This window comes from Telmatherina bonti, assembly GCF_933228915.1.
Source record: "Telmatherina bonti genome assembly, chromosome: 3".
NCBI classification, from domain to species: Eukaryota; Metazoa; Chordata; class Actinopteri; order Atheriniformes; family Telmatherinidae; genus Telmatherina; species Telmatherina bonti.
Window position 1 is genome coordinate 24,499,615 of NC_136621.1, and position 19,937 is coordinate 24,519,551.

The 19,937-nt window shown below is 38.2% G+C and overlaps 2 protein-coding genes across 2 annotated transcripts; one reads left to right on the forward strand and one right to left on the reverse strand.

Annotated features, from left to right (window-relative positions):
- Nucleotides 1-621: 621 nt before the first annotated feature.
- On the reverse strand, nt 622-10,573 carry LOC306774628 (guanine nucleotide exchange protein SMCR8-like). Its single transcript, XM_079264764.1, has 7 exons — nt 10,486-10,573; nt 10,085-10,373; nt 8,820-9,232; nt 5,567-6,324; nt 4,752-5,174; nt 3,004-3,502; nt 622-2,258 (listed from the first exon to the last, which is right to left on the reverse strand). Exons 2-7 carry the CDS (start codon nt 10,268-10,270, stop codon nt 1,817-1,819), a joined length of 2,721 nt encoding a protein of 906 aa, XP_079120890.1. The 5' UTR covers nt 10,271-10,373; nt 10,486-10,573; the 3' UTR covers nt 622-1,816.
- A 3,674-nt stretch (nt 10,574-14,247) lies between these two features.
- plk1 (polo-like kinase 1) lies at nt 14,248-19,076 on the forward strand (the record flags this gene model as incomplete). Its single annotated transcript, XM_079264765.1, has 11 exons — nt 14,248-14,610; nt 15,068-15,236; nt 15,561-15,705; nt 15,807-15,900; nt 16,027-16,252; nt 16,401-16,443; nt 16,539-16,636; nt 16,746-16,823; nt 17,935-18,089; nt 18,231-18,413; nt 18,524-19,076. 11 exons carry the CDS (start codon nt 14,248-14,250, stop codon nt 18,716-18,718), a joined length of 1,749 nt encoding a protein of 582 aa, XP_079120891.1. The 3' UTR covers nt 18,719-19,076.
- Nucleotides 19,077-19,937: the final 861 nt, after the last annotated feature.

The window sequence follows — 19,937 nt, forward strand, 5'->3', positions numbered from 1 at the left end:
ATAAAATGATTGTATTACCAATGAACTGGTTTGTCAACTGCGAAGTTCAAACATCATTATATCAGTTCTTAAACTCAATGCGTTTCTCTTGTAATACGTTTTGCTCCTCAGTGATTCCAGCTGTGGCCGGACTGAACCTCCTCCAACAGCTTGGCAGCTACAGGAGTCCTGAAACTCTGATTTACAGCTGTCTGTCTCTCCACATGGCTGAATATGATGACATTTGGCTACTTCCTGCTGATGCTGGACTGAAACTATGCACAGAACAGGTGTTAAAACTGAGCCTTTTTGCTTTGATAAGATTTTTAATGTAGCTTCATCACTACTGATGTTTGTGCTACCGGTTAAAACCAGGCTAAGTTTCATTCTGAAGTTTGGCATTTTGTTTACAGTGTTTATGTTCAATAATTTGACAAAATACTTTTTCATATTCACTTTCTACTTTTTGTAACTATACATGTTTTATAAGAGATAATTATGTTAGTAAAATAACCACAGCTGGGTTTAGGAGCCATTCTGATTAAAAGAAAAATATCTTTATTTGGTGAAACACTGTTCAGACTTCAGAACTAGTGCAAAGCAGGACTTCAGTTTCAGAGCAATCACAGTGAATTTGTCTCTTAAAAGCATGAATAAAATCATTTAAATGCACACTGAAAGAAGAAGTTGTTGATCTCAGAATGCAAACTATTGGACTGTATCTGCCACAACAAATAGCATGGTGGAAGTCCAAACCTTCTATTGTTACATTTAGTCTTTGTGTATATTGTTAGGACGGCATAAAACAAAATGTTTTTATTAAAACTTGTTTTTTTCTTCCTCTCACAAACTGTGGAGAGTTGTTAAAAATTTGACACACGATTATACTCAAAATACTGTCACACATCAAGAAACAGTCATAAATCTGAAACAATATCTGATTTAGTGCAGCAATAAACCACCCAGAAATACAGTTAGAAACTTTCAATGCAAATCCAGCAATGATGAAGAAATTTACAGTATTATTTATCATTGTGGGTTTTTTCTTTTAATCCACTTAAATAATTTTTAAATTAATATTTTGAAACTATTTTTTTAATTCCCCAACAAACATTGACTTAAATCAGCAAAGATGGACAAAAATGTGCTACATTAACAAAACAATTCTGACAAGGATCTGTTGCAGTCAGTTTTTAGTTTTAAACAAAGAAATGTTTTTTCTGTCTTCACACAAGTAACATTAAACTAGCCATTTAAAAAAAACAAACAAAAAAACAAAATAAAAACACTCAGTCCAAGTCTTGAGGTAACTTCTAGTTATTCTCATTGTTTGTCCTTGTTTAATCTTTTGCCTTTTATATAAAACTACAGCAGATTTATGCAAAACTTCAATGACAGTGGAACATGAAACATTCCCAACAAAACCAGTGTGGTCATGGATAGATGCCAGTGTGGTATGATGCTACTCTTAGATTTGTTGGAAGTCTTTTTGCTTCCTTAAATTGCACAGTGCTCATTTGTGGCTCAGGCATGTTAAATTACATGGATTCACATGTAACAGAGTGATCAACATACAGCTTTAAAATAAGTATAAGTAAGCTGTATAAGACTTGCATTACATATATCCATTAACTAAAATATATACGAATATTATATTTAGTAATATATACTAAAATATATTATCCAGATCATCAACACATAGCAAGAAAAGAAAAAAAAATCTTCAGTTCACAGCAGTTGGGATTTAACATGAACCACTGCCATCATGCGACAGAAGTGCATTTTCCTGTAGGTGAGAAGCCCGGGCATCTCCTCTTCATCCAGTCTTTTTTTGCTCTCATGTTGCGTTTGTATTTCTATAAAGATGCACTGGGCAGTAAGAGAATTGTAAAACTGGTGGTCCACGACCTGCATGGTGCTGCTTGATGAGGTCAGACAAGAAGCGCATCACTCTTGAATCACTTTCGCTGCCAGGCAACCCCTGTGCGTGCAGGAAATCCTTTCCTTCAGCACCGTGTTCTACGGTGTTCGGGCATCGTAAAGCAGGTACAAACGTTTGCAGCATTACCTGGTTGGACAGTGCAGTCAGGCAGCTCTCTAAATGCAGTAGATAGGTGATGCCTCTGCTGATGCCAGTGTTGGGATTGGTCAGTACGTTTATAAGGGAACCGGAATAGGACGGACTCTTTAGAGTCCTCTGATCGAGGTCCAGCAGAGCCAGATAACGGCTGTATCGACTCAGAGAATGAAGAATGGTGGCTGATGAGCTGGAGGATGATCTGGTGAGGAGGGAAAAACAATGTTACTTTTACTGGTTGAATGGAGGGGAAATAAAACATTCGTTAAAGCGACTTTAAGTGTACTTCTCTAAATCTACTTAAACATTTATTTGACGTGTCTCATTTCTGATCCTGATGTTTTACACATTAATGCAAAACTAAATGATGTAATCTTTTGTTTTTTCTCTGTAACAAAAGAAAAGGCAGGACAACTGCATAAATCTCAGACATTGCACAAAGGACTGCAAAGTGCCAGCACATCAAACCACTTCAGGTTTATCCGTGCAGTTGTCATGTGCCTCAAAAGATATGTTCTTAGCTACCAGTTCAGACTAAGATGCTTTTGTCATTTTGCTGTTAAAGCTTTTTGTGCATGTAACAGGTTTGTCCACATCAAAGAGAAGCTTTTCGACTACAGGGGACACAACTACTTGGTTTTTAAGTCCAGGTTTTTCTTCTTAATGATGCCATTAAGTAAAGGAATTTCATTGAACATCCAGTTGCTGGGCGACAAAACAAACTATGAGAAACCTCAATGTTAAGCAGCAGTTAAAATGGACGGTTTTAACAAACGTGTAAAGAGCTCAGAAGACGTGATGTTTTCTTTTTCTTTTTTTTTTTTTAAAGTGCTGTTTGAGCTATTTGATTTGTGCTTGCCACCCTCCAGTCAACATGCATGATGTGTTTTTTGTTTTTTGTTTTTTTTAAAAAAAAAAACAAACAAAGGGAAGTAAGAAATCCACACCTGTGTATTCCTATGAGTCTCCAGGTGAGCAGGTCAGTCAGCTGAAGGGGCATGGTCAAACAGGGCATCACTGCACTTCCATCAAGACCAGGCGCAGGCAGGAAGAGTCTCAGAGCACCCACCAGCTTCCTCACTAAACTCTCATCCCCTCCGATGACAACCAGCGGCCGACCACTCAGGAGACAAAACACAGCATGCTGGGAAAACGAGTGCTGCTTGATGAACCTGAGGGCTCTAAGGCCGGCCTTCCTTCTCCTCCTCCTCTTATCCAAGTGGGTTTTGCTGTACTTATTTTGAGTGGGAGAGGGTGGGTCTGATGAGCTGGTGAAGCTGATGCAGTCCGACGCCTCATCTACACTAAGCAGTCTCAAAGGAGGGCACGGTGGAGACCTCTGGTCAATGTCTGCCAGGCCAACAGGAGAGGCAGAGTTCAAGTAGAGATGAACTAACTTCACCCTCTGTTGGACCTCAGGCCACTGCGGTGCCGACTGCGCCGATACTAACAATAAAAACATTGTTTTCTGTTAGTGACCTGTTGAAGATAAGTCATTTATAACTTTGTTTACTGAAAGGAAAAAAAATCTGAATTTAGTTTCTGTTCAAACAAATTGAGCTGATTGCCAATGCTGGATTACAGGCCCTGCACTTATATATGATGTGTATAAATATAACCTTAAATTTGACCATGATATAAAACATTTCAGGTACATGATGCACAATTGGCCAACTTTTATGGTTCATCTCTACCAAGGAGTGAAATTTACCCAATTACACCAATCTCAGTATTTATCATATTGGTTATTTATACATTTAGAGATTTAGGATTGAGGTTCAGGGGCTGAATAGATTACATCTTTCTTTTTTAATAACATACCAAGGAAACAACAGTTTCAGTCCTACACCTCACAAACAAGCTAACTTTGTCTCAGCTTTTGGATAACTATCAAATTCTGACGACTTATGTAATGTGACTATTACTTTGCAGTGTTTTCACCTCTCTGGCTTGTCTTGATTAAAAAAAAATCTTCACTGATTCCAACCTGGAAAGGATTTAATTCTTAGTGAAAGATTTAATCTTGCTTTGTCATTCAAAGTGCAATGAGGCAGGGTCAGTTTAGGGTTTTTAAGTGAACCTTTTCCCCTGGTTGCTCACCCTCTATTAGATCAAATTTATGCCTCACTTCAGAACCAGTGATGGGATCTTCCATTTGCTAAAAAGGAAAATCCAATGTTTTTAACAGAGCAGAGGGAAGTGGGGAAAAAAGGGCTCTTTTTCCTTTGTGTGTGCTGGGGACACGTTCAAATGTTCTGCAGAGCAAACTTATTACTATGACCTTTGACTTGAAAATAAAACATATGCAGGAATTGAACTTTGACTCATTGGAGTGCAGAAAATGATTTCTGGATTATCTGTATGGTTATTTTATACAATCGGGCTCAAAACATTTTGGCTTTTTTTTTTGTTTATAATGATGATGCCCAGTGAATCAGAAATGCTGGGATAGTAAACTTAAACAATTTCACAATTCAGCCAAAATATAACTTAGACAATTATTCCATGAGGTGAATATTCGTTGTACTGAGTTGTAGGTTTTACTGCTTGAAGACTTTTTTCCATCAGTGTACTGTCATAGTAAAACTTAAGTGCAAAATGAAAGCACATCTTTGGAATTCTCTCGAAGTGTTTGTGGTCGTAAACGATATTTACTGTTTGTGGATTCAGAAAGATCTTTTTGTAGTTGTGTTACCTTGAACCAGTTTGCATGCCCTCTCCGGGGTGGTGTGTTCATGGACTTCATTTTTACTCCCAAGAGTTGAATCTCCTTCAGGCATAGAACCACCGCTAACCAGCGATTCCTCTGAAGCCTCCTCTCTGTCAACAGGCGCTTCAAGTTCCAGTTTATTCTCTGAATTAGCAGCTTTGCTCTTGTCGAGCTCTTTGTCAGGGTGACATCCAGTCTGCATTTCTTTTTCATTCTCAAAGCCGTTGGTAAGAGGGTGAACTTCTGCTTCCTCCTCAGTGATGGCAGTTAGGTCATCTGGGAAGATGGACTCGGTGGTGCTCAGCACTTCGATGCTGTCCTCGCTGTTGGCGCGTTTGGCATAGGCTCGCACACGTCTGACACCTGTATCCACTGGTGCACGCTGGATACAAACATCTGGCACCGTTTCTGTGTTGGAGACAAGATTCTCAGCTCATCTGATTGTTTACGTCGCTCATTTTAAGTTATTTCAATATACCAAAACAGACACATCTTCAAAGCCACGATCATTTCCCAGTTTCACAGCGACATCCAACAAGAGGTTTAGGAAGCGTTCTCTTTTGAATATATTATTGATAAAGCTGTAACTTATCAGCAATCAGCTGATAACTTGAGTAAACTCTACACTGAACAGATTAAACTAATGATGGAGGATTTCAAGTGATTCTGAGATTTGCTTATTAGCATTAGATTTAAATTAGCAGATCAATGATCCCTTCGTAAGTTACAGCCAGCAGCTGGCCTAGTCCAAAGGTCGGAAATGCAAACAAGCTGTAATTAATATTAGAAATGAAACATACCTCTGCTGTCGGACCCGACAATGATGTACTGTGTCCGATAAGACTTCTCAGTCCCGAGCACTTCAATGCTGTCGCTGCTGCTCACACTCCCCGTCATCTCTGTGGCAGTAGCTGGAGCTTCAGGGTTCACTGTCCCCACTTCTACTGCCTCCAGTTTGATCGGTATCTCCTCCACACAGGAAAAGAATGACTCCAGACTCTGTGGATCTGATCGAACTGTCTCTGGACCTTCTTTTGTACTGGAGACACCCTGTTGCTCCATCTCAGCTCCCTCTGCTTCCATCTCCTCAACATCCTCTGGACTCAACAGCTCAAACAGGAAGTTAGTGATCTTCAGCCTCCTGGACAGTGCACGTGCGACACGAGTGGTTCGCAGGACACTCCTGTCACCACGCAGACGGCGTTCTGTGTCTGCAAGCTGCTCCTTCATCAGGAACAGGAAGTAGGTGTTGCAGAGCTCCTGCAGTGACTTCAGGTGGTGCTCTGACTTGCAGGAGGGCGAGGTAGAGAGGGAGGAGCACGTATCAGGAAGCGACAACGCCGTCGGATCAGTGAGGGAGTCAGCCGGGTCATAGGGCAGGAAGTCAGGTTGTTTGAGCTTCCGGTTTGGGTAGGATGTGACCTGGCGTAGGAGCTCTCTATGGTTTAAGATCAAACGTTCCAAAGCTTCAAGCTCATCTCCTTTCTCATCAACGACTGTGGACTCATTTGTTGTCCTCTGAGGTTCTGTCTCCTGGAGCAGAGACAACCGTCTGTACCTGGGACAGCCAGAGGGAGACATGTTCAGTCCAGATCTACAATTAAGAATTCCAGGAAGACAAGATAGCTACAAGGGATGGGGAATCAAATCAAAATTTGGGAGTTTTTGCTTCACAATTTTAGAATTGATTTTTTTTTTTTTTTTTTTTAATTTGTTTCTTTTTCCAAATAAAAATAATTCATTATAAAAATTTGTCATTTTTATTTGTCTTCTTGGGCATTGTAGAAGCAGAATGAGGCTCTGGCTACTGTGTTGTTTTTTTCTAATTGAAATTAAGAAAAATGATGATCAAAAAAAGTTTTGTACACGTAGCAATTGAAATCAAATCAACCATTATTATTTCTCAGTTCTTTCTAGCTTATAGAAGAATGAAGTTATGTAGGAAATTAGAACCTTTTGTTACCAAAGTGTAATGATGTGAATCTAAAATCTGTTTAGAATCTATTGAGAATCAATTCTGAATCGAATCGTCACCCCGAAAATCGGAATCAAATTGAATCGTGAGTTGTTAGATCCACATCCCTAATACCTATGCATCCGGCAGCAAGATGTAACAACAGCCTTAATTCAGCAACTGTGCTTAGGCACAGATGTGTATTTATTGAGAAAGGAGAATTGTTTATTCTCAGGAAAACACCATGACCATGCTCAACGCAGAATTTGGTGGTAGAACAGAGAAACAGCAAACAGAGAATACACTGATCTTCGCAATGAGATCCATCAAATGCTGCCAACCCAAAAGAGATCCTGTTAGGCTGATGCTGTGACTTGGGATGCAAGTTGCACAGCTCTATTAAATCCACACAATTGGAGTACATACAAGTGGGTTTCTAATCACGTGAGGTGGGAGATACAACCGGCCTTTCCCAACCATAACCAAGCTGGATTCTGCCAACCATGTTTGATGCTGGTATTTCTCTGGCCTGAACTAAAATTCAGTTCTTGTGGAAAAACCAACAAGGTGGAATCATTTAAGGCTGATATATATCTATATATATATATATATATATCTATATATATATATAGATATATATATATATATGTATATTAAACCTTTTTTAAAAGGACTCCATTGTATATATTTTACTTTTCTTTGTTTATTTACTTTTTTTATGTAACATATTTCCTCTGTGTCCTGTTTTCTCAAACACAAAGGCTCTTTTTGTCTGCTTTATGACTATATTTGTATATTTGACACAAGCTGTCCTCGAAAAAAAGCTCATTTTATACATGTGTAGCATATGTTTGTCTAGTGCAACATAAAAGATTTGAATCAATCCGCCACCAGAGTAAACATGAGGTTTCACCTGTTGTGCCAGAAACAATAACATATTTATTATCCCAGCACATGAATAGAGTTTACAGCTTTTTAGCTATTTCCTGAATGAATCTGTAGATTTCATCTACTCTGGAAACAGGCTTCTGATAAGGATCTATTTTTTCATGTGGAGAGTATTGTTGGTTTATAGACTTGTTTCATGACTACACACCAAAAAAGTTAAAAAAAAAAAAAAAAAAAAAAAAAAAGTTAAAGCAGACAATAATAGAGTCGCTGGCTGTAGCCAATGGGAGGCCAGTGAATGACTATGATACGGAGGCTTGAATCAATGGATAATAATTTACTGTGAATCCTGTTATTGTGCACAACTCTACTCATCCCATAAACTGGAGCAGCTTACCATTACTTATTTGCCAGTCTCCCTCACTGTCCAGTTTTATAACTCGTCTTAAGACTCATTTATACTCACTGGCTTTTAACCCACCTGCTTCTAACTGCTTTTATTTTGGTTTTTATTACTATTAAGTCTTTAATTTTATTACTTTATTTTTTACATTTTATTAATTGTATGTGTTTAGTGTTTTTTGCCACTACTTGATATATTGTACAGCATTTTGTGTAGCCATAGCTAGAGTTAAAAGGGCTTTATAAATAAACTAATTTGATATCAGTCTGTAGCAAGCCTAAGCTACAGAGACCCCATATTGATACACACTAGAACCTTTATTATTTGCTGCCAATGTACAAGTACTGTGGATATTTATCTGCATACTAATATTAATTCATAGGCAGTTTTTTTTAAATTCATTTTGCAATAAATTTCCCCCCTATAGGTGGAACAACCTTCTAAAGTAATCATCTAATTTCTCGTTTCCTTCTAGGATTGGGCAACCACGCTGACAAACCAGCTACTATCTCATTGTTGAATTTCTGCTTTTTTGAGCATCATCGTGTTTCACTTGCAAGCTCAATTCATACAGAAAGAAGAATATCTTCCACACAGTCTTTTCTAGTTCCAAGTTAAACCATTAAAATTACATTTGACGCGTTGTGCTTTAATCTGCAATTTGTTTTTGTATTTCAGATTAAATGTGCCAAGCCAGAATCCGAAGAGAAATGGTTAAAAAAACAAAACAAAAAAAACTGTGAGATCAACTACTTACAACCTGGATTCTATATTCTCATTTGACAATAACAGAGTCGACTTATCTTACTCGAGCTCTTGTAGTTTCCGCTGCAGCTCTGTGGAAAACGCTTGTCTGTTTCCCGTCTTCAGGCTGTCAGATGCCTGAGAGAAGCATGCTGACAGCTCAGCAAAGTTCTCCATCAGCTTAGTCTGGTCTGAGCACACATAGGCCATGCAGAAAGGGCGGACCATACCCCGAGCCTCCAGGTCATACAGAGTCAGGTGATGAACGTATGCAAATGCATCGTCTGCTGAATCTCCCAGGATTACTTTGGAGTCCTCACTGAAGTTGAGTCGGGGACCAGGTGAAGAAGGAGGAGCGTGACAGGGCCCGGATGCCTGATAGTCCACAGACATGATGCGAACGGAGAAGTGGTTGAGGTCAAAAGAGCCAATGACTTTCTGGTCATCTGGTATTGTCAGCACAGGCTTTGGACCCACCTGGAGACAGGAATGGGAGTTTGGAGTGATTCAATCAATTTAAACAACATATCTGCTTTCGTTTGTCATTAAATGCTTAAGTTTCTGAAATATCTTGCATCTTTTTACATTTATCTATAAATGCCTCACACACAAACTCTGGACTTCGTCAATGAAGATTGTTTTCTCTGATGGAAGTTTGTTTGCATTAACAAGTATCTAAAATTTAGTAGAAATTTAAAAGAAAAAAAAAGGGTGCTAGTTGATGCTGGTCACTACAAAGACAAAAACCAGTAAAGAAAACTACCTAAGATTTTTAAAAGGCTCTTTTGAGGTTTGGTCAGCATAAATAAGGTGATATCTTTTCATCAATTGTTCTAAGAAGGGTGGCTTTTACAGAACATTTCTTTAAAAAACATGATGCTTTTTAAAAGTTTATGTTTTCATAAGTGCTCCTGTGTGCCTGTGATGGTTCCTCTGTGGGTCTGACTGCATTTAGTGAAGAGTTAAGCAGATCTCACTTTAAAAGATCTTTTTAAAAAAAACCAAAAAAAAACAACACTTCCTAAAAAAAGTTAACATTCAACACATACTTAGCGTCACTACGCAAAAACAGGAATTAAGTACATAGTCTGAGTCATAAGATGCAGTTACGAGAAATATATAAAAGAATTAGGCTTTGTACTCCATAATGGTACAAAAACACTAAATGATCATTTAAAAAAAAAAAAAAAAAAGGACATGTAGATCTTTTTTCCCCTATGATCACACCTGTACTAATACACCTGTCATTTGTATCTGAAGACCAAGGAAACGACATAGTTTTTGTGCAGTTTAATATCTATATTTCCCATTAGATACACACACACACACCTGCTCTGAGAATTCAGCCACCAATATGAAGTCTCTGTGGAACTGGGCTCTTGTGGTCCAGGGATGAAAAACTGGGAAAGGAGGGACAGAAAGGTCCTCAGGTAAACTCAGATCCTCTTGCTCCTCTACTCCTTCCCAAAAACCCTCCGTACTGGTGAAAGCCAGCACGTCCGGCGATCCGATCATCTTCACCCGCTGCGAGAATCTCAGGCCATGGAGGATAACACTGTGGACTCTTTAATCTCCGCGGAGGCGGACTGAACTTGAGGGTCATACACCGCCATGTCTCCTGTCAAGTAACCAGGAAAACACAACCGAGTAGTTTAAAGAAAAAAAAAAAAAAAAGAAGTTTTGCGTAATTTATTTTAAGCTGCAACACGACATGGATCTACATGTCCCACCAGAAACCTGAAGCGGGATCCTGGACCTGCTTCAACAGCAACAGTCGCGTCAACAAGCGTCGTTTTCAGGAACAGACATCAGATGAAACTGAACGGAGAAGTGAAAGTTTCCCCGCGGGCGGCAGTCACACGGTTTCCTCCAAAGTATCCTGGGATTTGTGTTCCTCTTTCCTTGCAATGAGTTGGCATATTTTTAGCTTAAAAGTCTCGCCACGAGTTGAAGTTGCGAACCGCAAACGGAAGCCTCTACACCCATAAGTGTATGTAGCAGACAGACGTGGGGTCCACTCGCCACCCCTCTGTCACTTCACGTGAGAGTGGATCAGTCTGCAGCCAAGTCACACTCATCCATTAACACTTCCGGTTATCTCTTTCAAGGCAAAATACACAAAGTAGTGGCTGGAAATACTTCTGTCGAATGTAAGTAATAATATATATTGTGTGTAACTTGTCAAAATATCACTTATCTCGACCAAATGGACTATTTTTGGTTCTCATTGCTTAGTTATGGTTACATGGGCCACAAGTGGCCCAAAGGTCATGGACTGGACTTAGTGGCCTAGCATGTGTTATGCTGGCCAGGGCCCATGAGTTTCATAAGCTGATTTTGACAGCAGTAAATGTTGTGAGCTTCAAATATGCCTCAAAGGCTGAAAGAGAAAATAGATTTAGCAGTTTCTAGTTGATATATTGCTTAGTTTAGGCAGATAGGTCTCCCACACTGTTAAGACCACACGTGGGCCATATTCTGAGGCTAATAATTTTTCCTAGCTCAATGTTTAGTTTTAAGTGTTGTATTTTTTCTAGTATGCTATTATTGCTATTTTTATTCTAATTTCAGTTTTATTGAATTTACTCCCTGTTCTGCGCAAACAACAGTTACATGCTGTATATAAAATGTACAGAAACAATTAATCAGTAAAAATAAATTTGCAGAATTTAAACAATATGCTACATGAAAAAACAAGTGTCAAATATATTTATTTTTGGTAAAAGATACAGTGATTTAGCAGTAAGTAATGCCTGATGAGTGGTGTGTCCAGGATTTTTTTCTATGACATGGCCAAGATAAGACACTATGGTATGGTGTAGCAATTTAATAGATAAAACCAACTTCAGTGTCCAAAATGATTGCTGTTAACTTTAGTTGGTATCAATGTGTGAATTACATTTTTTTTTTTTTTTTTACTGTCTAGAAACTGTTAAATAACCACTACGAGCCATTTCCAATGTTTGAACCAAAGCACTGTTTAGTATGTATATTTTGGGAAAAAAAAGAACTAATGGAAATCTACTGTAAACACAAAGTACTCTAACTCTCAGAGGAAAGAAGACCTGACCTTTATGGTAGAGTAAACACAAGACCAATGATCAACCAACTAACACTGGTGGAGCTGTTCTTGGATCTGCTGGAATCTAATGACAGAAATGTGACTCTGTTTTTAGGATGAACAGAAAGTTACCCACCAAACCCTCAAACCCCACCTCATCCCATGTCTGCGTATATTTTACACACTGGTTAGTCACTTAAATACTTTGGCTGTACTCAACACTTAATATAATTTTTTTGCAGCCTTTTGTCATTCATGAAAAAAAACAAATTTATTTTTCTTGACAATATTCAACTAAGCTTTGTTTAGCACTGTTGTCAGATACATTAGGGTAACCCAAAGTACTTTAAATGGCAAAAAGAAGAACATGGAACAACACAAAAATGAAAACATGAAAACTATTTTGGCTAAAAGTCTTGAAATACAACCCCACAGTAAGACCATTTAAGTTGTGTGGCGTTGTTTGAATGTGTGGTCAGTAAAATCAGACAAACAATAGAAAATGGATTCAGCATATTCTTCATAGACATATAGTTTGGGACATTTTCTTAGTCAAATGTTACACTTTAGATACTGTTATTAATCCCGGCAGCTACTAGACCAAAGGCAGAGTACCTTTGATGGGTTGCCAATCCATTGCAAGGCTGCTCCTCTGATCAAAGTGAAGTAAATGTTCTCATCGAAGTAATGTTATACAAGGTTTTGTTTGGATTTTTGTGTACGCTCCAGCTGTAATTACTTGGTGTTTTATTTAAATACAATGGTAGCAAGTCTCCATGCACTCAAGATCCCAAATAATTGCATTTTTCAAATGTAGATTTTCAACTTAATATATAGTGGAGTAATGATAAAACAATAAATGTTTTCACTGTCCAAAATTTTCATTTGCAACCCTGCAAAGAAGATTTGAAGACTTAAAGAAGAAATTGTTCCTGAATGTACACTTTCAACAAATTAAAACCTCATAAAATATTTCTCATTGAACAGGTTTAATGCTGTTTTCTTAATTCAAATACTCTGTATAATAAATGGAAGATTCTGATATTCTTACTGATACTTAGTCCATTTTTATTTAAGTCGCCAATACTTCAGAATGTTATAATCCCTAGTTGTTTTCCATGTTATTGTTTTGACAATTACATTCTCCACAGATGTAAACAGACAGTTCTGTATAGTTCTCTCACATAATATCTATGTGTCAGAAGGTTATCCTTTGTTTGGGGTAAAGGAACTAAAATGGATTTATTTATGAATTATGTCCACGAAGGTGATGGAACAACAACAACAACAACAAAAGAACTAATCCAAACATTTTTGAAAGCTAGAGAAAGACTATAATGATTTGTGAATGTGGTGTATACTTTGGGCACCTTTAGGGAACTTTCAAGAATATTCCCTAAGGTTATTGTTGACTGATGAACGAATGACGGAATAAAAAAAGATTTATTACAATTAAAAAAAAGAAAAACTCCTGGACTTAGGCAGGCCTTAAACTCTTTTGAGCAAGCCTGTAAAGCTATTTCACACCCATGTCTGTTTTTGTGGACATTTTCTTTGTTTTTTGTTTTTTTATTATTATTTTTTATAGTATTTGTTTTATTTGTCTATTCTAGAGTTACCTCAACACTTGGAAACCATTGGAAACATATACTACTTTTCTGATGTGCGTCATATGTGTATGTACACAAAGACAAAAAAGTGACTATTTCTAATACAGTTTTACCATATTTTGATTTATGTCGATTACAAACAAACAAAAAAAAAGCAAACAAACAAAAAAAGAAGTTATCAGCACAGTGGTCTTTCGTGAGACTGTTTTGCTTTGACTCACCGAAAACATTTGGGATTAAAAGACCAGTCTGGACTACAACTCCCATCAGTACTTGTTAAAGTGACATGGCGTAATCGATCGTAGCCGTTTAGCCAATCATATCATAGGATTATATTTATTTCTTCAGTGATTGGGCATTTTGCAACTCCTTTCCCATGATGCTTTGCTGGACCGCCCTCCAATTCAAATCTAGCAGACCAATCAGCGAGCACCATAACGACCGAGGCAGCATTTTAAATTTGTACTAGAGACTGTTGTCAAAGGGTAGAACAGAACAACGCAGCAACCAACGAGGGACCAGCCTGGCGAATATTTTCATGTCCGCGTCAGGTTTTATTTCACTCTTTTCATTTTTAGGTCTGCATGCGCTTCGTTATATTGTTGAAGCAGATATTAATAGGCTCTCATGTCTTCTTTTTAGTGCTAGCCTCAGTTTTAGGTTGTATTAGAGTGTTTATGGGAGCAACTTAGCTTCTAAGGCTAATTTAACGTCGATCCAGTTAAATAGTTTGACCCTGACAACAATCATCGCTACCTCGACTGCCGGGGAGTCAAATACAGTTTTTTTTGTAACGACACCGAAGAACACTTTAACCCAAAATGAGTGCTGGTATTGCTAAACCGGCAAAGCCATCGGGACATGTGGACCCGAAAACTGCACCTCTCAAGGAAATTCCAGATATATTGGTGGACTCACGCACCATGAGAAGATACACAAGGGGACGATTCCTTGGCAAAGGTGGTTTTGCAAAGTGCTACGAAATTACAGATATGGAAACAAAGCAAGTTTTTGCCGGTAAGATAGTTCCCAAATCTCTGATACTGAAGCAGCACCAGAGGGAAAAGATGACCTCTGAAATCTCCATCCACAAGAGTCTCAATCACCCGAATATCGTCGGCTTCCACGGGTTTTTTGAAGACGAAGACTTTGTCTTTGTGGTCTTGGAAATCTGTAGGAGAAGGGTGAGTGTGTGAAATTACATTTTCTCTCCATTCAACACACAGCTGAGGACCAACCGTTAACACGACGTCCTCTTCCGTTTTCCCACACCCTGTCCCACTGTTGGGAACATTGTTGGGAAAATCTGTGAACATGGTTGTGTTTTTACCCAATTAAGATTACGTGATATATATATATATATATATAAAATTATAGCAGAAACTCATTTATTTTTCTATGTACTGAAATGCATTTTCAAACAGTTGCTTTTGATCTACTGTTAATCTCATTCAATATTGTTCATATAAAATAATTTCCAGTAGTACTTCTACTATGACTACTACTGGTTACAGGGAACCGGCAGTACATGGTTACATCATGTCATTTTAATGTACACAAGATATTTGAAGGGTTTTTATAATTTTCTTTATTCCATCGGTGTATTGATTTGCTTCCTAATAAAACCTGTTTTTATTTCAGTCCCTTCTGGAGTTGCACAAGCGTCGTAAGGCAGTGACTGAGCCTGAGGCTCGCTACTATATGACTCACTTGCTCAGTGGTGTCCAGTACCTGCATAACAACAAAGTCATCCACAGAGATTTGAAACTGGGCAACATCTTCCTCAATGATGACATGGAGCTCAAGATAGGTAATTTATTTAGAAATGAATTTGCCTGTGTTTCTTTTGTGCAAAATATTTGGATAATTAATGTTAGCTGCGCTTTACAGTTCATAAAAACGCATGATGTTTTTTTTTTTTACTAAAACGACAGCATAACGTCTGTCCTTGCATCATCTAAATACTTCTTGTATGATCAATTCTTAATATGTGCTACCTAATTTCTCACAAATTTGTTTATTTTTTTAATGTGCGACTAGTCTGTATATTAGGAATAACAAAGTCTGAGAATTTTTTGCTGAAGCCACAAACTTTAGTTCTGCTGCATGATGGAGCTGTCTCTATCTTCTCTAGGGGACTTTGGTTTGGCAACTAAAATTGAGTTTGATGGTGAGCGGAAGAAGACTTTGTGTGGAACACCGAACTACATAGCTCCTGAAGTGCTTTGTAAAAAAGGCCACAGTTACGAAGTGGATGTCTGGTCACTTGGATGTATATTGTAAGTGTGTGTGGCAGGGACAAACAAACACACATGGATAAGACAGTGTCCGCACCACATAATTAGGCAAAGTCAAACTATTTCCCAATTTATTCTTCCAGGTACACTTTGTTGGTGGGGAAGCCCCCTTTTGAGACCTCCTGCCTGAAGGAGACCTACAACCGCATCAAGAAGAACGATTACACTATCCCCTGGGTAGGATGATATGATTATCTTGTTGGAACATATTTTGCTTTTTTTATTTTTTTTATTTTATTGTTCTTTTTTCCTCAACACATTTAAATTGTCCCTCACTCATTCCATTATATGGTATGTATGCAGCACATCAACCCATCTGCATCATCTGTCATCAAGAGGATGCTGCATGCTGATCCCGCTCAGAGACCAACTATTGCTGAGCTGCAAATGGATGAGTTCTTTACATCCGGCTACATCCCTCTCCGATTGCCCACTACATGTCTTACAGTACCTCCACGCTTCTCTATTGCCCCCTCCACGGCTAAGGAGCTCAGCCAAAGACGCCCCCTGACTGCTATAAACAACAAAGGTAAGGGATCCAGCGCTATCTGCCTATGAGTTCTCAAAGAACTGGTAGAAGTGCTTCCAATGAAACTGACATTTATTCCTTTTGTTATGAGAAGGTTCAGTAAGGTTACTTTAATAAATGCATTTACAATAATATCTTCTGCTTTCAGAAGGCACAGAGAAAGTGGAGGTGAAAGATGAGGGTGTACCAAGGTGAGTCGTCCCCCCCCCCCACCTCAGACTGAATTGCTCACTTACAGCAGATGTGACTGTGCTGATTTGATATTTGTGCACGTGTGTGTGTTAAGCGAGGGTGAACCATCTGCTTCACACCTGAAAGACATGCTGCAGCAGCTCAGCAGTATCATTGCTGCCAAGCCCTCTGAGAAGGCTGTTGTACGTCAGGGTGAGTACCGATTGATATTTTTTAGGTTGTTGGACATTTTTTAGGTCAAGAAAATTTTTTAACACTTTGTTAACCTGGCATTTATACGATTTCTTATGTGTCTTTCCAGAAGAGGCAGAAGATCCTGCCTGTATCCCCATCTTCTGGATCAGCAAATGGGTTGACTACTCAGATAAATATGGACTGGGTAAGCATTAGCTTTTGTTTTTCCCCAAGTCTATGTATTAGCAATGCATTTTTCTTTTTTAAATGGCATTTTAAGTCATATTAACTCTGATTTAGGTTTGTAAATATTATATTTCTAAAGGGAAATGATGAATGCTGGCCTCATAGTGGAAGGGGGCAAAAGGAAATGGCTGACTTGTACGATAAAATAATGAGTTGTATAAACAGAGTTTAAAGCTGCATTCTGAAGGGGAAAAAACTTAAAAAAAACTTTCATTTAGGAGTCTTTAAGCTCAGCAGTGTGTGAATCACAATTTTTGCTCATGCTTAAATTGTGCATAACCTGATCTGTAATTAACCTTTTTAATGCATTGTGTCCACTACAATGGACACCTATTCAAAGGTTGTTTTCTAGTATATTCATAAGTGAGGATGATATATTAGCAATTTTTCCACTTAAGTGGACATTAGGAGAGTCACTCAACACACTGCCACTCTCTGAAGAAAAACATAATTTAGTATAAAATTTCATATATACACGTACACATAATTACCAACAGCGATAAACAGGACAAGAAAATGATACTAGTCAACTTTTACAGAATATTTCTTTTATAAATATAACAGTATGCTATAAATATTTCTAGAGAATAGATAACTAAATAAAAAGTCAAAGACAAAGAAAAGTGTTTCTGTACATGTCTGTAGAAGTAAAATATTACATGTGAAAAGATGTGGCATTGCTTTTTTAATAATTCATACACCAGAGGGTTAAAATAGTTCATGCTTACACCAGTTTAAAAAAAAAAAAAAAAAAAAAAAAAAAAAAAAAAAAAAATATATATATATATATATATATATATATATATATATATATATATATATATATATATATATATGGAATAAATATAATTTTTTTTTCTAATTTATAAGTCACAAAGTTTGCCAAATGTAAAGTTGGCAACCATTTGATGAAATTGTGACACATCAACTGGACTTCTATTGCCAGTGGGTTTGATAATTATGCATATTATTAGCTTTGTATTCATTTATTTTTACTTCAATTTTTTCACCTACTGATCTATGTCTCATGAAGTACCATGATGAAATCTCTCTTTTTGATTCCTTTCCAGGCTACCAGCTCTGTGACAACAGTGTGGGTGTTCTGTTCAATGATTACACTCGTCTCATCATGTATGCTGACGGTGACAGCCTGCAGTACATTGACAAGATGTCAGCTGAATCCTACATGAGTGTTCGTTCATTCCCTGCTACTCTCAGCAAGAAGGTCAGTTCTTCCACCTTTTCACAAGTTGCTTCCCTCCTCTTCTTCATGTTTAATTGGATGTTGTCATGTTAGTAGGGATTGAGGATGGTGTCTTGCTCTGCACACGCAGTGATGAAGTGAATTGTAACTTTTCTCTTGTAGATAACGCTGCTAAAGTACTTCCGCAATTACATGAGCGAGCACCTACTGAAAGCTGGTGCCAACATGGCACGGCGGGAAGGAGATGAGCTAGCACGACTGCCTTACCTCTCCCTCTGGTTCAGAACTAAGAGTGCCATTGTCCTGCACCTCAGCAACGGCACGGTTCAGATCAACTTCTTCCAGGTAGACACAAGCGGCATCACGTCCCATCTGGTCTTCACTTGCTTCACCAGCTGTTATGGACACGTTCCCCCCCTCCATTTCATGACCCTTGCTTGTGTCCCATTTCCTAGGACCACACCAAGCTAATCCTGTGTCCGCTGATGGCTGCAGTGACCTACATTGATGAGAAGCGAGACTTCCGCACCTACAAGCTGTCTCTGCTGGAGGAGTTTGGTTGCAGCAAAGAGCTGGCCAGCCGCATGCGTTACGCCAAGCTCATGGTGGAGAAACTGTTGGACAGCAAGCCTTCCTCTGCTGCACATTAGGCCATTGCCCCCATCTCTCCGCCCGCCTCACAGAACGGGACAATCCTCTAAATGTATTTTTTATTAATGGAGCCAATAGTTATGCTACTTAGGCCATTGATGAAGACATGTCAGCCACTGTTTGTTATTCTCTTTCCTGCTGTCAATAGCTTTTCACTTGACATTTTCTTAACTTTCTTGAAACATTTTTTGACAAATGTTTTCTTGCTAACATAACTGCTGAATTATCAAAAACACAGCAGGTGACCTTGTATGTTCAAATGACTTCTGGAAACAAAGAAGTTTTTAAATTCATTATCTTAAAGCCGGAGCGTTCCACTTAAATGTTTTCTACCTTGTGCACAGATTTTGTTGTGGAGTCTGGTGGGGACTGGGATTCAAAGCTTCTCTGGTCTGCTTCTCTAGTTTGTTTTTATCTGTACTTGGAGGAATGGACCATGTTTATGTCTTCATCATGTAGATTCATTAGTTTTTATTCATACATGTTGTAAAGATGAGTAATTTTATTGAAGTTTAAATAAAGATTCTTTTGAACCAGGCAAAGACAAATTTCATGTTTCAGCCTAAATTAGTTGCTCTGAAATATTAAGATGCATCTTTTGTTTTTGTTTTTGCATTGGTTGGACAATACTATTTTTTATTCAGGTTTTTTTTTGTACTTGGACATATTGTTTCTCTGCAGCTGGACTGATCATTGCCAACAAATGTCCAAGTACAAAAAGCCTGAATGAAGAATAAGGAAAAATAGTTTTATACATGGCCGATATAATCGCAGTACTGCATGTTTGAGAGCACCACCATGCCTGCCATCTGTAATATTTCCCTTTTGCTGTACACTAAAGACAATTGAGTAAGAGTTTTTTAAATTATAAAAGGCTGACCAGTTGTTATGTTGACCCACATAATTATCTAGCCTGGCACACCAGACTGGAGTGTTCTGCATATTCAATACAGAGCGACGCACGCTGGCACAGCGAGAGTCTGGCTTGCAAGGCTAATCATTCTCTTGGCTCACAACCTAAATAGATATTGAGCTAAAACAAAGTGCCAATTTCACAGGCCTGTTAAAGGTTTGCTCAAATTACAAAATTGCATTTTCCACTTGTTGAAACCAGACAAGTAATCTGCATGACTGAACACTATAAGTAACTTGGCTCAACAGGTTTCATTACCAGCATTCACACCCATTTACTATCTGGTCACCCTACAATGACAACTG